This window comes from Topomyia yanbarensis, chromosome 2 (genome assembly GCF_030247195.1).
Source record: "Topomyia yanbarensis strain Yona2022 chromosome 2, ASM3024719v1, whole genome shotgun sequence".
In the NCBI taxonomy this organism is placed as follows: Eukaryota; Metazoa; Arthropoda; class Insecta; order Diptera; family Culicidae; genus Topomyia; species Topomyia yanbarensis.
Genome location: NC_080671.1, coordinates 7,451,042 through 7,470,551, shown reverse-complemented (window position 1 = coordinate 7,470,551; position 19,510 = coordinate 7,451,042). Strand labels below are relative to the sequence as shown.

General features: G+C 38.1%; 4 protein-coding genes across 5 annotated transcripts; 1 reads left to right on the top strand and 3 right to left on the bottom strand.

Annotated features, from left to right (window-relative positions):
* Positions 1-3,285: 3,285 nt before the first annotated feature.
* Positions 3,286-4,311, bottom strand: LOC131685904 (adult cuticle protein 1-like). Its single transcript, XM_058969925.1, has 2 exons — positions 3,881-4,311; positions 3,286-3,815 (listed from the first exon to the last, which is right to left on the bottom strand). The coding sequence occupies exons 1-2, from the start codon at positions 3,884-3,886 to the stop codon at positions 3,396-3,398; spliced, it is 426 nt and encodes a 141-aa protein (XP_058825908.1). The 5' UTR covers positions 3,887-4,311; the 3' UTR covers positions 3,286-3,395.
* A 686-nt stretch (positions 4,312-4,997) lies between these two features.
* On the bottom strand, positions 4,998-5,821 carry LOC131685901 (uncharacterized). Of its 2 annotated transcripts, XM_058969923.1 has the most exons (3): positions 5,601-5,821; positions 5,471-5,535; positions 4,998-5,437 (listed from the first exon to the last, which is right to left on the bottom strand). In XM_058969923.1, exons 1-3 carry the CDS (start codon positions 5,604-5,606, stop codon positions 5,068-5,070), a joined length of 441 nt encoding a protein of 146 aa, XP_058825906.1. In that variant the 5' UTR covers positions 5,607-5,821; the 3' UTR covers positions 4,998-5,067. The 2 variants fall into 2 exon arrangements, with proteins under 2 accessions (XP_058825906.1, XP_058825905.1); XM_058969922.1 differs by having other exon boundaries at positions 4,998-5,535; positions 5,601-5,792.
* A 10,872-nt stretch (positions 5,822-16,693) lies between these two features.
* Positions 16,694-17,294, bottom strand: LOC131685903 (adult cuticle protein 1-like). Its single transcript, XM_058969924.1, has 2 exons — positions 17,241-17,294; positions 16,694-17,176 (listed from the first exon to the last, which is right to left on the bottom strand). Exons 1-2 carry the CDS (start codon positions 17,244-17,246, stop codon positions 16,739-16,741), a joined length of 444 nt encoding a protein of 147 aa, XP_058825907.1. The 5' UTR covers positions 17,247-17,294; the 3' UTR covers positions 16,694-16,738.
* A 1,060-nt stretch (positions 17,295-18,354) lies between these two features.
* LOC131685898 (cuticle protein 16.5-like) lies at positions 18,355-19,156 on the top strand. The gene is made up of 2 exons (XM_058969919.1): positions 18,355-18,444; positions 18,519-19,156. Exons 1-2 carry the CDS (start codon positions 18,439-18,441, stop codon positions 19,026-19,028), a joined length of 516 nt encoding a protein of 171 aa, XP_058825902.1. The 5' UTR covers positions 18,355-18,438; the 3' UTR covers positions 19,029-19,156.
* Positions 19,157-19,510: the final 354 nt, after the last annotated feature.

Sequence of the window (19,510 nt, the reverse complement as noted above, 5' to 3'; positions counted from 1 at the left end):
CGATCCAGGTTCTCAATGTTTGAGTAACCACAAGCCCTGGTTGTGTTTTCAAAACTGCTAATAAACAGTGGCCATGTTTCCGGATCTCCGTTGAACTTCGGTAGATTTCCGGATACCACCTTCCTCGTGGCAATCTGCTCTCGGGTTAGCCGAAATACTTGCCCTTCCGATTCATAGAGACTTCTGCCAATTTCACTTGGAACAGCTTGCTCTCTAAAGGCGCTAAATATCTCTGATCCGCGCGTTCCAAAATTTCCGTTCGCAATTCGCGAATGTCTACCCGCGCTCATGTTTTCATCTGGTTCACCTTCAGAACTATCAGAGTTGTCTTCCTCGGAAACCTCATTCACTACCTTTTCGTTGACTGGTGTGAAACTTTTTCCGGAACAGCGACTTCCCGCACCTTTTAGTACCGGGGTAACAATCGGTTTCCCACCCTTATTGTACGCACCGCGAATATCTGCTGCGGGAATTGTTACGTCCTTCTCTTGCTGCTTCAGCCAAGAATCAACTTTCTTGTTCTGCTCCGACGTACCACCGACAGCAGCTTCCTCGTCCATCCACGACTGAACTTTCTGAAGACTGTTGTTCATCTTGCAACGGATGGCATCACGCTGCTTGAAAAACTCTTGCTCAGTTTCCAACTGAGCGTTTAGCAGTTCTTGCTCTTGCTTTAATTTTTCTTCCTGCATCCGACGCTGCACTTCAAGCTCCTTCTTGCGTATATTTCGTTCCATCTCCAGCTGCTTTGCGTTCCATTCCAATTCTCGTTGCAATCTTCTCTCCCGAATCTCAATTTGCTTCGCAAAGGCTCTTTCGCGCGCGAGCTGTTCTTCCTCAAACTGCTGATCAGCTAGTTCTAGAACAGATCCATTGCCGCGAACAGACCCTGAGTCGCTTTTCGATCCGGTCTTATTTTTAGTCGACCGCGTCTTACCTGGTTTGGGGACATTCAGCTGCTGAACGATAAACTGGGCACATCTTGAACAGTCCCAATCTTTCTCCGCAATACTCTCGTTCACGCCAGCGCAGGAAAAATGGGCCCACTGCTCGCAAGTTTTACATTGGACCCAGTTTACATCCTCCGACTCATGCTTGTTGCAATACACGCATTTCGATAAAACGGTAGGGGGGGCCTCGTCATGACCCACATCTTCCCCTTTGGAATTACGAGAAGCCATTATGCGAAGAACAATCCACACCGAAATAAATCTTTGATTTTTGTTCGGATCAACAATAACACCTCTTTGGCAATCGACGTTTACTATAAGCCGATCAAAGCTAAAATGTATTTTAAATGTTCACTGTTAGCAAATAAGTTTTACTTGTTTTAACAATGTTAGGTTTAAATTTAGAAATAGGCAAATTTTACTCAATAGTTTTACTCACATTTAGTGTTTCTTTAGTCTGATTTTCTCCTCCTCACTACTTCTCCGTACTATCCAAATTTTAACCGTAGTATAAGTTTTATTCTCCGTTCCGAACGAAGCTGATTTTAACCGTAGTATAAGTTTTATTCTCCGTTCCGAACTTTCCGATGCGAGTTGTGCCTATAGAATTCTTGTTTGTATATAATATCCGAAATTTACATTCTATTTACTTACGTACTAATTAATCGCCTTTGTTTTTACTGGTATGACCGCTGACAATCAACGTTCAGCAAATTAATTTTAATTAGTCTTTCCTATCACTCGCTTTAATCTAACCTCCTTTACTTTTATTATTTACCTTTTTCCGTCCACTGACAACTAAATCATTCTATCACTCTCTATCTCACTCATCTATGTCGTTTGACGTCTTCCTTTCCTTCTGTCAACACACCCTTGTGGCGCATATTTATCTCTTCGCAGCGGCACCCATCTTATTGCAGCGGCATGGCAGTGTTCCCAACATATGGCGATGGTTTCAATTGCCCAAATTTGCCTTATGCTGAGAACACTTCAATTGAAGCTTCAATGCCAGAATTAGTAGAGAGGCATTGGATAATTCAGTAGACGTTTCTTTTGAGTGCTTTGTATTGTACACGTAAATTAGCGAGGATTACAATCAGAGTTTATGCATTGGACTAATAGTTGATCTCACTGAATTTTTGCCATACATATTACTGTGTAGCTACAACTGACGCTGAGTTGTATTGAACACCTCAATATACATTTTTTATGATCTTCTGACAAAAAGCATATGTATTTGCGGAAAAAATATGACTAGTAATTTCAAGAATGTTCGTGTCTCAAAAGCAGTCCGGGGACACTTTCAATGGCCATTTACTTTTTGATGAATTTCAATACTTCTTCTGGTAATTTTAACTACAGACACATTATACACAGCCATACGAAGATAAAAATAATAAAACTAGCAACTGGCATCACAGCGGACTCTATGAGCTTTGCATGGGCTTCCTCCCATGCTTCCCCTGCTCGTTTGGCTGCACTTTTTGACAGTAATTTGACACTTCGCTAGTCTGCGTATAGTGTCGGTAGTTTCAACCATTCCTTTGTCATGGTATTGTTTTGTATAGGACTTATAAACTCATACGTCCAGAACGAGAATTCCGAACGAAACAATTCGCAAGTGATAAGGATGGGTGTGGAAAGAGACTGCATTTAATCGACTGAATGTACTGCTTTTATGCCATCGACAATAATATTATTGCCAACATAGACACCTGACATTTTTTTCTATTTACTTCAATGCAAATGAATATACATGAATCGCATTCTCTCTGTCGCTCTCTGTTTAAGAAGCTTGAAAGCACATGTGACCATATCTCAGTTTACTACTTCCAATTGCGCATTAAAATACTGGACCCGAAAATTCTATTCTGCATCAAAAATCAATTTTCAGAAATCTGTGACCAAAAAGATATATTTTAATAACAAAACATACTCCTGATTTCTAGATTTCCTGATGACTAATTAATGCCCATCAATAAACTAGAAACACCAGATAATCATAAAAACGCCGTCACGAAAAAAGGAACGAAAACCTACAAATAATAATGGAATTTTCTCAAACATTTCCGAATATTCTGAAAAAATGGTTCTGGAATTCGTGCAATTCCTTTTTTTTCATTTACTTCATTTTAATAATTTTCTTTAAATTTTAATCTATATACTCATTTTAAATATTTGACTGCATTTCGATCAGTTCACACTACAGAGTTAAAACACGTTATAATAATTAGCAACAAGAAAAAGGCATCGAGATAGCGTTAAAACATGTTTTAACTCGTAATGTGAACACGTTATATGCAATTTCGGAATAAACAACGCCATCAAAACTGAATTAAATTAACTAAACGAAATTTATTGTATAATATTTACAATATTCACAAAAGATTAGCCTTCTTCAAACGAGTGTTGTAATCCGATTCTCCCGATACCATTGCAACTGAATTACCAAGTTCCTGGTGCTGGAGCCAGATTCAGAGACTTCTGGTTGACGACATGACCTGGGAGTGGTGCCTTATGCACGGCTCCACGATTGGCGGCAACATACGAAGCAGAATGCTCGACCGGAGCAACAGCAACAACAGCGGCACGATGGTGACCGTCCCACTGGTTATTCCAGTGAGCAGCACCATAGGCTACGGCAGCGGGAGCATAGTGAGAATCCCAGCTACTGTAGGCAACGGCAGCAGGAACGTGATGAGCATTCCAGTGATTGTAGGCCACAGCCACTGGAGCATGATCCCAACTGTTGGCGTAGGTCACAACAGGAGCCGCAGCATATCCGTGATGACCAGCGTAGACCGCCGGGGCGTAGGAAGCTTCAGCAACTACGGCGAGAGCCATCATGACTACAGCTGCGATGCACTGCACAAAGAAATAAGCGATTTAATGGGGATCAATTCATCTGATCAGCAATAATTCAATTTTACCTTCATGATTGTTGCTTTGAAATTTTGTTTTGGCACTTATGAACTGATTGAATGCTACTGATGCTATGATTGTGTTTCGCGAAAAGTCAGCAATTTATACTAACTTTTTCGGTTCTTTTTGCAGATCGGTTCGCAAATAGTTAGACGGCTATTTCGTACATTCTCTTTTTAGATTAATCATTATGGTCGTCAGGCGGTGACGTGAACAAAACTGTTCTAGGTTGTAAATTGCGTAACAATATAGATACGACAATATCTAAATACCGATCGCCATGACGGGTTCTTTATGAAATGTGCGGAAATGGAGCATTCAACTCATTCAGACCCTGAGAAAAACTTATTTTGACTGCAATGCCAAATTCGTATAACTAATAAATGAAAATTAAGTAATTCTAATTAGATTAATTGTAATAATTGTTATAATCAATTAATTAATTATGTAGACAAACAAAAAAGTTCAACGTATCAAAATCAATTAAATTAGTACGATGTAACAAATTTAAAATAGATTTTCCGGTTTCGTCCTCTTCGTCAGCGCACTGCCTAGCCATACTATTCCATACTTTCCCAACTGAACATGCCTGTTGAGCTTGAGTCCATCGGTGGCATATCAGTCAATGTCACTCAATAATCAATTGAAACTGTTTCAAACTTACATCGAACTCTAAATTTTAAATAGAACTTTCGAAAACAGTCTTTAATTCTCAAGCAAATAATATTAAAATAACTGAAATTAGTCTTTTCAGCATTTTGAATTTTTTTCTTTTCAGGAGGAAAGCCTACAACGAATAATGATTTACCAACCATGATGAAAACTCCCAAATTACAGTTGACAACAATGGACATTTTTCAATATTATTAACAGTGTTCGAAGAGCCGGTAGGGAGTGGTGAAGGAATTCCATGTCATAGATTGTAAGTCAGTTACTTTGTACGCAGCTCACCTTAACCGTTAAAGACGCAAAGCAATTTTTTCAAATTTTCTGAAAATTGTCTCACAGTTTTAATACGTTACTATGATAATTTTGAGATGGTTGCGCATTTAAGGGTTAATTTGGTTCTCAAAAGCAAGAGACAATAATCATAAAGGAAGAGGCTCTATAATCGAAACAACCAAATTTTCACTGTTCCTATATTTCTTTCAATAACGACATCGTTTTATTTCCCGATTTCTTAACTGAATTCTCACTACGCCAGTCTAACTGGGATGTAATTATTGAACCCGAAACCGTAAATTCCAGTTCCGTAGAACGCCCCGTAGTTCCATGGATCCAACCCGCCACCGAGATTGGCCTGAACGATAGTTTTCTGTGGTTTCACTACCGGCAGTGGAGCATAATGGATTGCTGCAGCAGGTCGCCAAGCGCTCCATGAATTCCACGGGTATGGATTGCTGATGGCATATGGGATAGAATGGACACTGCCGACTCCGCCGTGACCAGCACCTCCGCCGCCGTTGTTCACTTGCACTACCGTAGGCCTGTGACCGTCATGATACGAGTAGGTACCGGAGAACGGAACTGCCGGAACGGGTGCAACATAGTGGTTGTACAGTCCAAGTGCCTGCAAGGCTGCGTAAGGGTTGTAGCCATGGTAGTAAGGATGGTACGTTGCGCTGACGGCGCCCGCGACCAGCACGATACTAGCCAGGATGAGCTATTAGAAAATAAACCGTTGGCGTTTGACACATTACACTTCGACATGTATATTAATCCTATTACCTTCATTTCGATTAGCACTTTTCAACCGACAATCACTCATTGACGGTGGTTTACCAATAAACATGCGTACTTATATAGAGTTTATAAAACCAGGCATTCTGGACAGGAACAAGAATTAATAATGTCCGGGCGTCGAATTAAGGCGTAACGCGGCTGCAAACCCGGAGAAATGAAGTCAACCATGCACGGCAATTGTGGTTTTGCTGTTCAATCATATCACGCAGAAAAATGCTGCGGTACCGCCTGAACGAAGTAACTGATCCGTAAGTAGCTCGAAAAATTTCTATTGGCAGAACAAAGCCGACAAGTGTAAGTCAATCTCGACCACCGCTAGGTCCAGTTCTAGAACATGAGTGACAGGTTCTGCAGCTGGAGCTGAATGATAATGGACCTGTAATCACCCGGTTCAATTATCCGCATAGTGGCCAGCAGTGATCTACATACATATTATAGGTGACTAGTCACCAGTCAATCAGTATGAACGTAATTCTCAGCAAAGTACGTTTGTACCGGGGTGATTTAGTTGACTGTCAAGTGTGTACAGCGATTTAAAGCAATAATGCAGCGTAACGCTATGAGCAATCACAAAAAACGCCCTGAAACTTCCTAATCATGTTGATTGGGGAAGATAGACGCCGGTAATGCCTGATGGTGGTGAAGCACACACGCGATCGTGTGACAAACTTCTGACCAAAACGCTAAGTGATTCTGACAATTGAAAGTAATTGGGGTCGGTAAGCTGTCTAGCATCAAATTACTTAACCGTTGTATGTAGAACAAAACACATCTTCTACAGGCCGACACAACGCCAATTGAAAAGGTCATAACCACTGACGTCTCCAGGGAGGGACACGTGCACCCCCTATTCAACTGTTTTGGTAAAAAGTTGTTTGCATTTTTCTCCTTCAACATTATTTTAGAAGTGATGAACACCTGAAATGACACTTGGAATCACATTCTGTCATAAAATTAAAGTTTTGTCTGTCAATTAGTAGGAAATTTAAAAACATGTATAAAGTTATCTTTAGAAAAACTTTTTTACTAGTAAATTCTCCATCATTCAACCACGTTCAAAATGTTCCTTTTCTCTTTAGGTTTTTATGGATAAAAATCCAAATGGGTTTTTTGCAAATTAAATTTTTAACATGATTTTTTTTTGAAAAATGACACTTTTTTCAGTGTATTTTTTGTGCTGAAGTATTCATTTTCGTGTAACTCGTTCTCAGATAGTTTTACTATATAAAATACAGTAAGCGAATCGAAAAAATTTCGAAACATCTACGTCTTTTTAAAAATTGTCCTTGTATCAAAATGTTGCATTTGCCAGAGAAACTCATTAAGAGATTAAATCGAACACTACTGCAAAATTTTGTTCGGATCGGCGATGGCCGTATTTCGTGGTCGACCGGTTGCTCGTGGAATACCTCAGTTTAATCCGACAATGATGTCAGTTGAATTTCTGTTGTTTCTGTACTGGCTCAGAGCAGTAGAGTAGCAGTGCTTCTTCTCTTTGTGAGCCGCCTAGATACCCTCAAACAAAAGTTAAGTTACACATGGCAATGATTCGCCTCAAGGTGAGATGGATTAAATTGACTCCCCAGCTGAAACAATGTCCACGCTCCTCAACCGGATCCTTCGTGATCAAAATACAATAGACAACAAAGATTTGAATCAATTGTAGATTTCTAGAGTCCTGATGGAGCGATATTTGGCCATGACAGAAGTATAGGAAATTCGCCTTGATAAGCTTACGGTGCTGGAAAATGGTTTTGAACCGGCAAATGATATTGCTGCCTTTCGAGCCTTTTACGAAGGAGTACGGAGTCTATGTACCAGCAAGCCCGGTTAAAATCGATGGGGGTTTCCGGTTCGCAGTCGCAGCTGACGGGAAGAGGACCTATGTTAAATCAGCTTCCTATTGGATGACAGTCACTGCTTCAAATTCTCTGACATTGGGAACCTTTGAAGCACTTCCCAGCTTAGGTGAAACCGGAACAGTGCAAGCGAGAGTGTAGAAAACGAGATTCGATTGCGTCAAAAAGGTTAGTCCTCATTCCACCCCAGTACAGAAAATCTACCACGCCGCGTCCCCTTATGCAACACTTTTTCAATGGTGAAGTTCTCATTCCTCTCTTATAAGTCAGATAGAATCAAATTCACTGTGTTGAAGAATCTGCCAGAGTCGCCTGCTGAATTTATTCAATAAGCTTCTTGAGGGTAACATTGTCCCTCAGGACTGGAGGCAAGTGAAGGTCATCGCCATCCAAAAACCAGAGAAACCAGCCTCCGACCACAACTTGTATCGACCGATTGCAATGCTGCCTTGTACCCGGAAGTTGTTTGAGAAAATGATTCTTGTTTTCTCGATCTCTACATAAATTCAGATGGCTTATGCTAGCAAAGAGCAGCTAGCATCCGTTTTCTTAGGTATTAAGGGGGCTTTGATTCAGTTTCCATCAACATTTTGATAGCTCTTCCCTAGGGCTCATTTATAAGCCCCCTTCTCTACAACTTTTACGTCGATGACATTGACGAATCCTGCACGGTATGGCAGCTTGCAGATGACGGTGTGGTCTCTATTACAGATTACAGCTTTGGGTTGCATGCACTCGACTCATACGATGAGTTTGGAAGGGCTGGCGGGCGTCGTTCCGCTGAAAAATCGATTTTGGGACCTCTCATTTCGATTGCTCATCCGATGCGATATCTTGAACCCGTTAGTAATTGCAAATTTCGAGAGGCTTGTCGAGCTCAATTCTCAAACCCGATTTATGTTCGTGTACTTCGACTACATGGCACAAAATATCAATCCTTCTTCATATTATCCTAACCGTGTCAATCTACCTCATGCTTCTGATTCAACTGTATTCTTCACCACATCCACGTCCGCAAGTGATCTCAAGCATCTTTCACAGTAAATCTCGAGAAGACTGCAGCAAGATGTTTTGCACCGACAGGTTAAGTCTCGACGGCTCCACTGGTTTCGGTAGATTCAATTAAAACCTCACCGCCTCATTCATACTCAATGATCCAGCTTCCATTTACGTCGCAGAACTTGCTGCTATTCAGTATACCCTTGGGATCATTGATACTTTGCCCACCAATCATTACTTTGTTGTCTCGGATAGCCTCAGCTCAATCGAAGCTCTTCGTTCAATAACATCTAGAAAGCACATTCCATATTTTCTGGGGAAAATCTGGAGAAACACCTGCCGGCTCGAGGAAGACCGCTCGGCGTCCCAATACATGATGCATCCGTTCGAATCTGTTATCCTTACCGTTGATTTCCGACGCCGGAAACTGAAAATTAATATCCCCCCCCCCCTGTCAGCCTTGTCCACCCTCTCTCCCCTGTCCCTGATACACAGATGTAGTACTTCACCTTCTACTCCTCCTTGAATACCTTACCAAAACTTATGTGCCCCCCTATCTTCTAGTTTTAGTTGATCAGTATTTAATCTCGTTAAGAAATGCCCAACTGTACCACTACTTAAACACAGCCCTAATTAATCCCCCTAATCTTAATAAAATTGAACCACTCCCCCTAGTTATTTCTAGTTTTAATATGCTTGTAAAATGTTCCGTTTAATTAATAATTAATTGCTCCAACAATCTCGCTTCTATAAATCCTAAAGTGCATTACTTTACAAAGAACACACAAAATGACTCCCTAACAAGCCCATCTATAGAGGAAAGGAAATTGCATCTGGGAAATATTAAAAATAATTCACTGATTATCCTGCGGTTAATTGCCTATTGGACGCTTAAACAGCACCGGAAGGGTGTACCTATGCTGTGGTGCCGGGGAGTCATAACTAAAACGATGGCTCTCCTGACGCCCGAGCACTTTATCGCCAATTAAAATATTGGCATTGCTCCGGCAGGATCCCGAACGAGTTCGGCTTCTTAACGAATTAGCCCGGAAGACAGACAAACTCAAACTTAGTCATATTCAAATCAACGCGCAGTTCATGATGACTCTACTGAACCTGATCGAGTCTGTACTGCACCGAAATATGGATCAACTGGACACGAAAGAGGTTCAGGAGATCCTCCGCACACCAGCTACTCGTTCGAAGTTATTGACTATTTAGGCAATTTTGGGGGCACTATAGGTCATTAGTATAATGTAAATTTGAATTATTTTGACAGGAAAATTGTGGGTAATTTTGTGCGAAATACGCCAAAACGAAGTGAATAAGACATTAAGAACGCTTCTAAACAATTCAAGGTTCCGTGCGAAACATTACGTGCTCGTACGAATGGAAAGTGCTCGTCATCAATGAAAGCCCATCACATATTTTGCGTGAGTTAATAATATAATAATTAATGCTCTTGTTGAATTAGATAATCGAAAAAATACGAACGAAAAAAAAGGAAAAACAATCCAAAAAATACTCAGAAGCGAAAAAGTGGTCATCCCACAGCTAAGCAACCACGTGAGCTGGAATGCACAACTTCCATTCTACACTCTGGCGACGACGAGGACACCGCAGAAGTCATTCGCAAGTACAAAACCAGACGCAGCTGCTAAAAACATGTTTTTTCAACAATTTCTTCTGCAATTTCATGATATTTCACATCATTTGGCACTTCCTCATTTTCTTACCTGTACTTACCTGAATGACGTTAATGGATTATTTGTATTATTAATTTTTAAATAATCTGCAGTATTCATCCTCTTCAAATTAAAGTTGAATCGCGTCTTTCTAGGCGTGTACCTTGTTTTATTTGACGTCGAATAAACTATCGTATCCCCATATTTAAAAAAAAAACTCGAAAAAATACCTTCCCAATATGGCACGAGATTGTCAAAAAACTGATCTACTTGACGTCACTCTACTGTAAAGAATAAATTTCGTGTTGGCGAATTCTACGGAAAAAGTAGTTCATATTATGAAAGGTGCTCGTAAATATTACAAAAACTTTCGTATATTTCATCGAACAATTCGTTTACCGACGAAAGTAATAAATATAAAAGCGTTTCCATATAACAACGAATGATTCATCATATGTACGAAAAATTCGTATATTTTACGAAAATTGCCTGTAGAGAACTAATTTATAGCGATTTACGAATATATTGTATTTTACATCAGTAAGTATACAACCAAGAAATTTTAAATGTATTCAATTGGCACATACGACTTGCAAAGGGAATTAACTTGTAGTTTTTACGATTCATTTACACAAGTGCCGTAGAAGGCCCTTATTTGAGCGGTATCATACAATCTGAAGTTATATAATAAACACAGTGACAACTAAACGTTTCCTACGTAACAATAGGCATCGATCACACATTTTAGAAAATTACCACTTATCCAGACACAACCTAACTAGAAAAATCGTCTTGCAATCGTAGTATTTTGCTGCAAATCAGCGCAAACGTAAAAAAAACTCATCGATCGATATCTATTGAAGAATCAACATACGCTAAGTATCGTGAACTGAATCAACAATAACCAAACAGGGTTCATTGGAAAAATATAAAAAAACAGTAAAAATCTGGACAAGAAAAATTCAATAAACGTCTGGACAAGAAAAACAACATAAATTATGATCAACAGCTGAAATTATTTAATAAATTTAATGTACTGAAAAATTTTCTGTTTCAATTGTTAATTTTTTTAGAAACAATGTTCATCAAAATGCGTTTAAAAGTGCATTTGTGAAATGGATCGGTTGGCCGAAAATATGTAAACAAAGCACCTTTTAAATTTAGTTTTTCAATCACGACGCCAACAAAGAGTTAAATATTTTACATTCTGCATGTAAAACATACGATTTTAAAATTAATAAGATATAACCACGTCTAGGCTTCTTAATTTTCATGACAAAATATAGAAAATAATTTGTGAAAAATCATATCATGTTGCATTCATTTGAGTGTAATATTGTTGAAATCGGGCCAACCACCTTTGAGAAAAAAGCGAATGCATAACCTTTATATATTTATTTATTTATTTATTTATTTATTTATTTATTTATTTATTTATTTATTTATTTATTTATTTATTTATTTATTTATTTATTTATTTATTTATTTATTTATTTATTTATTTATTTATTTATTTATTTATTTATTTATTTATTTATTTATTTATTTATTGGGGCAGGAAAAGCAAAACGCCTTTGGAGTTTTTTATGTGTAAACTCCGGAATCAGAACTCCGATTCAAATGAACCTCGGCAGCTGTTGATAGGGGTACTATACCTTTCAATTGAAGCTTCAAAAAGGTTTTCATGGTGTCTTTGTCGAACAACTTTATTCAAAAAAAATCGGCATCCGTGAAACTTCGGGATATGAAAGAATGGACTTTTCCTTTTCAATTGAAAGTAAAATTAAAATATTCTGTCGGGGGGTCTAGAACAACTTTTTATTTTAAAGTTTTTTGATTGAAAACCTAAGTTTTTTAATGAAATTAATTCGTAGTTTTGCTACTAATTGGTACTATAGACATTAAAAAAATACTAAAAGTGAGAATCTGATGAACAATTTCATTGTCTACAACTTCGTAGAATGCTATAAATCGATGTAAAATCACCCGAGAAAATTATTTGAGTTTTATCAGTTTTTAGGTGTGTACGGGGCCTATGGGTTAAGAAGTCGATTAACAAGGACTTACAACAAAATGTTGGGTTTAAATGAACAATAAATTCAAATAAATTTCAATATATACAAAGTCCCATTCTCAGCAGAAAAAATATATTTTCAGATTCCTCCGGGTCTTGGGCGAATATGACACATTATAAACAAGGAGGTGTGGAAAGGTGTTGTCCAAATTTATTCGATAATCTTATACCTTTTCAAGATGTTGATTAATGTCACTGAGTTTATCATGCCTTTTCCATTTCTTTTCTCGCTCTAGGAGATAGCTAATGTAAACTAGAATGACCCTTCTTCCTGATCCTATCCTGCCTGGTAAAATACAATTAGCTTAAATTCAAAGTTTTATATTTGAATGAACTAAAGTGAACAGTTCAAGTCAATGTAATAAACGGATTTTATTGCAATTTTGGTTGGAGAATCCTGAGAATCTGTTTGCCCTTATCAACATTAAAAGAAAGATGATTGAAAGAGGTCTTCGAGTTTTGGATCCATGTTTGTTTTCATTTTCATTTCATCAGAATTTATAGATGTAGAGTTTTACTTGTCCTCAAATCTTGTTTCCAAATCGAACACGCTTCACGCAATCTTAGAAAAAAGAACAAAACCAAATTTCATAATTTCCTTTAAGAAGAAAATCCGGAGTCGTTAAACGTTGAACACGGATCATAAAAAACGAACAAGAAAATATCAGGCTGGACCTTACATTCAGTAAATTCTCAAAGTAATACAAGTCTGTTTATTGAAGATTTCCCTCATAATATGGGATAAGAGCAAAGACAACATATCAAGAAGACAGAGTTGCCAGTTCAGTTCTGAATCTGGAGACATTGACAGCAACACGTCATTCGGGTAAAGGTGATACTTTCTATATCTACTTTTATATTGAGATCGCTATCTTCGTACAATAGACAAAACCTTTATTTCTCATTTACTATTGCGATTTCTGTTCAATGTACAGTGATTCCCAAAAGTTAACAAACTTGAACATAAATCTCATCGAATTATTTTTCTATCATTCATGAAACTGTCAATCAGGATTCTCAATCGAAATCAAATCAAATGACTGAATATCTAATCGAGTTGATCAAATATAAAGTTAAAATTTAGGCCAAATTTATCCCACAAGATGCTAACGAGCAAAAAAGTTGATTCAAGATTATATCAAGCACACTCCAGAATAAGTGAAGAAATAAAAAAGAAGGAACCAATATATCTGTGTCAGAAAAAACGGTTTCATTTTGCTGCATTACCCAGCATCTTTCAGAAGTGTCTTAATTTCGTTCAAATTTTATCTACTCTTCTCTATATCTCCTTGCTCCTAAAATATCATTGGTACACATAAAACGGTGGAATCTGGAATTATATTTTTTCCTCTTAAAGGTGGGACTTTGCTATCATTCAGGTTCTTCTGAGCACACTGTTAAAATAAGACAATCCATTTTTTTACAAATGAACATGTTTTTGGAATAAAGTTTCTTTACCAATAGGCCCCGTGCGAATCTAGAAAATTTAATAGCTTTCTCTGGCGATTTTAGATTGGGATGTAGTTTTCTACAAAGTTGTACACAATTAAATTGTCTATCAGATTCTCACTTTTAGTAATATTTGAATGTCAAAAGTACTACCTAGGGGCAAAAATGTGAAACAGTTTCATTGAAAAACCAAACAAAAAAACAAAAAAAAGTTGTTCTAGAGCCTCCGACAGAATATTTTAATTTAACTTTCAAATGAACGAAAAAAGCCGATTCTATCACATGCTGAAGTTTTTGCGATGCCGATTTTTTTCGAATAAAATTGTTCTACCATACACACCGTGGTTTTAATTGGATGTCAGTGAGCCAGAGTCATCCCAACAAAATTAACAACAAATATTTAATGTTTTTGTGCGAAATTTATATAGCAAGTTTATATGGGATTTTGATGCGTGACCGCACTTTTCAACCTATAACTTCAGAACCAGAGCTCCGGTCCAAATAAAATTCAATAGCGACCTATGGCGATGTTATAGCTTTTTCTGATCACGACGAACTGAGTCGAATGGTGTAGGAGACTCGGCCTTCTGGTCCTCGGTTACAAGTCGATGTTCAGAGCGATTGCATAACTTTTCTATATGAGAAATGCAAAAATGTTTGATTGTTTATAACCCATCTACACAAAGTTCTGCAGTGCACAGGATTATTTCAAATCCACTTCACGAGATTCAAATAAAGATTCTTAACAGTTTTGACTGTTAACATTGCAATTTCACTACGATGATATTCGATCCCAATCATAGGCAAACATATACACTGAAACCTCCATTTACGAACCAAACCGGGGGGTTCGCAAACTGAATTAGTTCGTAAAAAAAGTGTTCGTTATTTGGGATTTAGTTCGTAAAAAAAGTTTGCTTCACATTCTTATTAATATTCGTTGGTTGAGCAATATTCTGGATAACCCTAACAATATGGGTATTTTTGAGACGGGCTTGACAAGTAGATGCTAAAAATGGACAATTGGAACCAGTTTTAAATCCAAGATGGCGACTTCCGGTTGAGCAATATTCTTGATAACGCTAACAATATGGGTATTTTTGGAATGGGCTTCCCAAGTAGATGCAAAAAATGGACAATTGGAACCTTTTCCAAGTTCAATATGACGATTCCTGGTTAAGCAATATTCTTGATATCAAACAATATGGGTTCTATTTCCGTCATGCACTCGTCTACCCTATCCCGAAATACCCATATTGTTGAGGTTACAGAAAATTTATCCAAACCGGAAGTCGCCATCTTGGATTTCAAAATGGTTCAAGACATCGATTTCCGTCATGCAATCGTCAACCCCATTCTGAAAATACCCATATTGTTGAGGTTATAGAGGGATTCCATGAGAAACCGGCCGACCTCAAAATATGACCATCGTCGATTCGAACGAAACTTTCCATGATATTTTTCTCAAAATATTCCAATTATTTTGATATAAGAGTAATTTTTCAAAAGGGTGTAAACGTTCCTACGTGCATGAATTTCAAATTTTTTTTGTTCGATTACTGTATTTTATACAGCAAAATTATCTGAGAACAAGTTACAGGGAATGAATACTTCTGTCCGAAAAAATATACACTGAAAAAAATGTCATTTTTCAAAAAAACAAAAATTTATAATAAAAATTGAAATTGCGAAAAAACCCATTTTTTTTTAATTTTTTATATTTTGTTACCAAAAACCTAAAGAGAAAAGAAACATTTTGATTGTGAATGCATGATGGAGAAAAAATCGGTAAAAAGTTTTTCTAACAATAACTTCGTACATGTTTTTAAATTTCATACTAATTGACATACAAAATTGTAATTTTATTACAGAATATAATTCTGAGCACTATTTAAAATCAAAATGCAATTAACAAAAATCTTCCAAAATGCGATAGTTTTCGAGATATTTGAAATTTTGCTACTTCAAAAACAATTCGTGTAATTATGCTCTTTTTAAAAGTTATTCGCGTTACCCCATCAAAAAATGTCAAAAATTTAATGTTTATCGTTTTAAAGACGTAAAAGCAACCTTTTTAGTGTATTTGGATCATGGAGAAGCTTTCAATAAAAAAGTTTTCCTAACAACAACTTTTGACATTTTTTTATAATTCTTACTATTTGCAGTCAAAAATACAATTTTCTTTTTGAATATGATTCTAAACGCCATTCTAAATCGAAATGCTCTTAACAAAAATTTTCTAAAATGTAGTAGTTCTCGAGATATTTTAACTTTTGTTTTAACAACACAATTATTTTGTTTTATTACGACCTTTTCATAAGTTTGTCGCGTTTCTCCATCAACAATAATAGGTTTTTCAAAAGGCCCGTAAACTTTCGTGCAACTTTCTCTTTGACATCAAGGCGATATTGTAAACCATTTGAAAGTTACATGAAAGCAACCAAAATATATTTCAACCATAGGGTCTGTTGATTAAACTATATAGCTGAATCATATGTTGGTTGTTTTCATGTAACTTTAAAATGTTATATGCTGTAATGTACGAACTCAAACTCTCCAAAAAGAGTTCTTTATTTCTAATTTAGTTCGTAAAAAAAGTTACGTAAATTGAAAATTACGTAAAAAAAGAGTTTCAGTGTATAAAACTACGATGAAACTTCTCCAAAAATATCGTTCCACCGATTTAATTAGAACTTTAACTGCTTTCTACGCGCGCCCAAACACTAATTTTCAATTGCCCATTCACTCCCAGAAGAAATTTTTCACTATTTGTCTGTCCCTAGAATACTTTCGGATATATCAGTGGCGCCATCATCACATATGCGACAACATTCACAACTAAAAATATATCTAAATTGAATGTTAAATCCAACTGGTAATGAATTGTGTTCTAGTGTTATGTCTGTCACTGTATGTCCCAATATCGACTGAATCAAACCCTGGACGAATAATTTTAAAGACGTGTACCAACAAACCACAAAATCAAAAGTCAAATTTTATCATATGTCACGTATATTCTGTTTAATACTTTATTAACTTTTTTGGTTCAATAAAAATCTATGCCGTTCCGGGGGCAGCCTCCAGGTTCAGCGACTGCTGCGAGACGGTGTGTCCTGGAAGGGGAGCTTCATGGACGGATCCAGGGTTGGCTGCCAGATAGCGGGCCTCCTGCTGGGCAACAACGGCAACAGCGGGTTGAGCAACAACGGTGGCGGTATGAGCTACGACTGGGGCGGCTTCAACAACCGTGGTGTCGACGGTGTTGTAGGTTAGCGCTGGACCGGCAGCATAGGCCACTGGTGCCACATACCGAGAAACAACATTGGCATGCACAACGGTGGGAGCGGCAGCAGCGTAGGTGACTGGGGCGGCGGCATAGCTAGCCCACGGAACCGGCGCTACCAACTGGGGAACTACATTCTGCTGGACGACGGAATAAGTGCTCGGGGCTCCCAAAGCAACAACGGTCAGGGCCATCATGACTACAGCGATGCACTATTATTGAAGAAAGGTGATTAAATTAGTTTTAATATTGAAATAGTTGGAGTAGAAAATTTACCTTCATGATTGTTGATTTCTTACGGGGCTGGACGAGAAGATTTCGACAGTTTCGAATACTATTGAGCTATGTCCTCTTCATGACCCGAAGGTGTCTTTTATACCAAAACAAAAATTCTCGTTGAACAGAACATAGAACAACAACGACGAGTATGGTTAAACTTGTTGCCAAAAATTAACATGATCCATATTATAAACAGACGGAGTCCAAAAAAATGCTTTGTTTCTTTTGCCCTAATTGGAATCTTCCATTTCCTGTCTCGGCAGATACAACTACATGAACAGGGGTATTAATAGACTTGTCATCGATTGATTGATGCCGTCGGATTAAGAAGAACTAGGGTAATGGAGGCAGTTTCACATTTTTTCATTATTACTCGATTTATTTCAATATGTGAGTTGAAACAATCCATTGCCTGCAAACTTTTATAAACGCATTGAATCAAATGGCTTTCAGTGGGTTTAACGTTTTTAGTATATTACTACATTCCTCTGCCTCTGAAATTACCGAAAAAATTGATTGCAAAGTAGTTGATGGCATTTTATGTAAGATATTAAACTGAAAAATAAACTAAAGCGTCCATCGAATCCTAGTGTAGTAAAATTGTTCGAAATTAAAAAATACCTCTATCTCTGCTCAAAGTTGATGAAATTTAAATCCCTACCAATTAGCCATTTGAATTAATAATCACTGTAATAAATAGCACTATAATTGGATTTTTATTTTTCAAAAGCCGATTGTCCTGTTTTTTACTCCATCCTCCTGTGGGTGATGAAATTATAATTTATAGTTTACACCACTCTACTTGCGATCGAGCAAACCCCCAAAAAAGAATCTAAGATAAAGCGCCTCTAAATGTCAACAACCCACATTCCTAGCCACCATGAAATCGCAAAACGGAACAAAGTACCTGCTGGGCGGTCGCGAATGATGTGATGGAATGAACTGCTAATAGCTTCGATTATATTTTTTGTCTACATTTGCTAGTTACTCTTTACGCACTGGTTGATCCAGATTTTTATTTGGTAACCAGTTTCGGTTCGGATAATTTTGCCGTTCGGGTTCTCGATCAGTATGTTGTAGAATTATTTTGGGTATAAAAGACGCCTTTGAATAATCGGAAGGTCAGAACACACCAGCACTCGAAACAGTATTCACTCGTCCTTCCGAGACTAAACTCCCCAAGAAATCAACAATCATGAAGGTAAGTTCTTCAATCGAATTCGAATGTGATCAATGCGGTTTTAAACTAACCCAAACGCTTTTCTTCCCCCCCAGTGCATCGCTGTAGTCATGATGGCCTTTGCCGTTGTTGCTTCGGGATCCGGAGTCACCTATTCCGTTCCACTGGCGTACTCCACCAGCGTCGTACAGCAGAATGTGGTCCCACGATACGCTTACGCCGCCTCTCCTCTGACCTACGCCGCCTCTCCCCTAACCTATGCCGCTACCCCGTACACCTACGCTGCTGCCCCAATTGCTTACGCTGCCGCCCCACACACCACCGTCGTCCAGTCCAACGTTGTTCCGAAGTATGCTGCCCCGGTTGCCTACGCTGCCGCTCCAGCTTTGACCTACAGCTCGGTGGACTCGACCGTCGTTGAAGCCGCTCCAGCAATCGTGGCCCAACCGGCCACCGTTGTTGCCCAGCCTGCCGTGGCCGTTGTTGCCCAGCCGGAGGCCCGCTATCTGGCTGCCAACCGTGGATCCGTCCATGATGCTCCCCTTCCAGGACACACCGTCTCGCAGCAGTCGCTGAACCTGGAGGCTGCCGCCGGAACCGTCTAAGCCTGGACCGTAGGTGAATATGTGATATACGCTCTCTTCCCGTTTCCAAATACTGCCAACTTATCGTATGTGACTGTGAGTCTGGATTGCGTTCAATGTGAATAAATGTAGTTTGTTTGTAATTTTAATATATAGCTATTTTTGATGGATTTTGAGAAAATGCTTGTGGTGCTAACTTACAATAGACTTTAGTTCAGGGTCCTTCCTTCTTAACACGATAGAAATTCTAAAAGTAATGGGAGTTTTCTTAAATGCTATTTATGACAAGTTCTCGACTAGGTTACAATGCAAGAAATTTGCATACTATTTTCCTTGTTATCTGGTCACGTCTATTGTTGGAATATCGTTACACAAATTACGTAAGAAACAACTTTTAACATGATCTTGTCAGCTGCGTGTATACCAGAAGGAAATCGATTATACAAGCGTTCCACATACTGTTAATATTTAAATGGAGGCATTGTGTTATCAGCTAGTGAAAA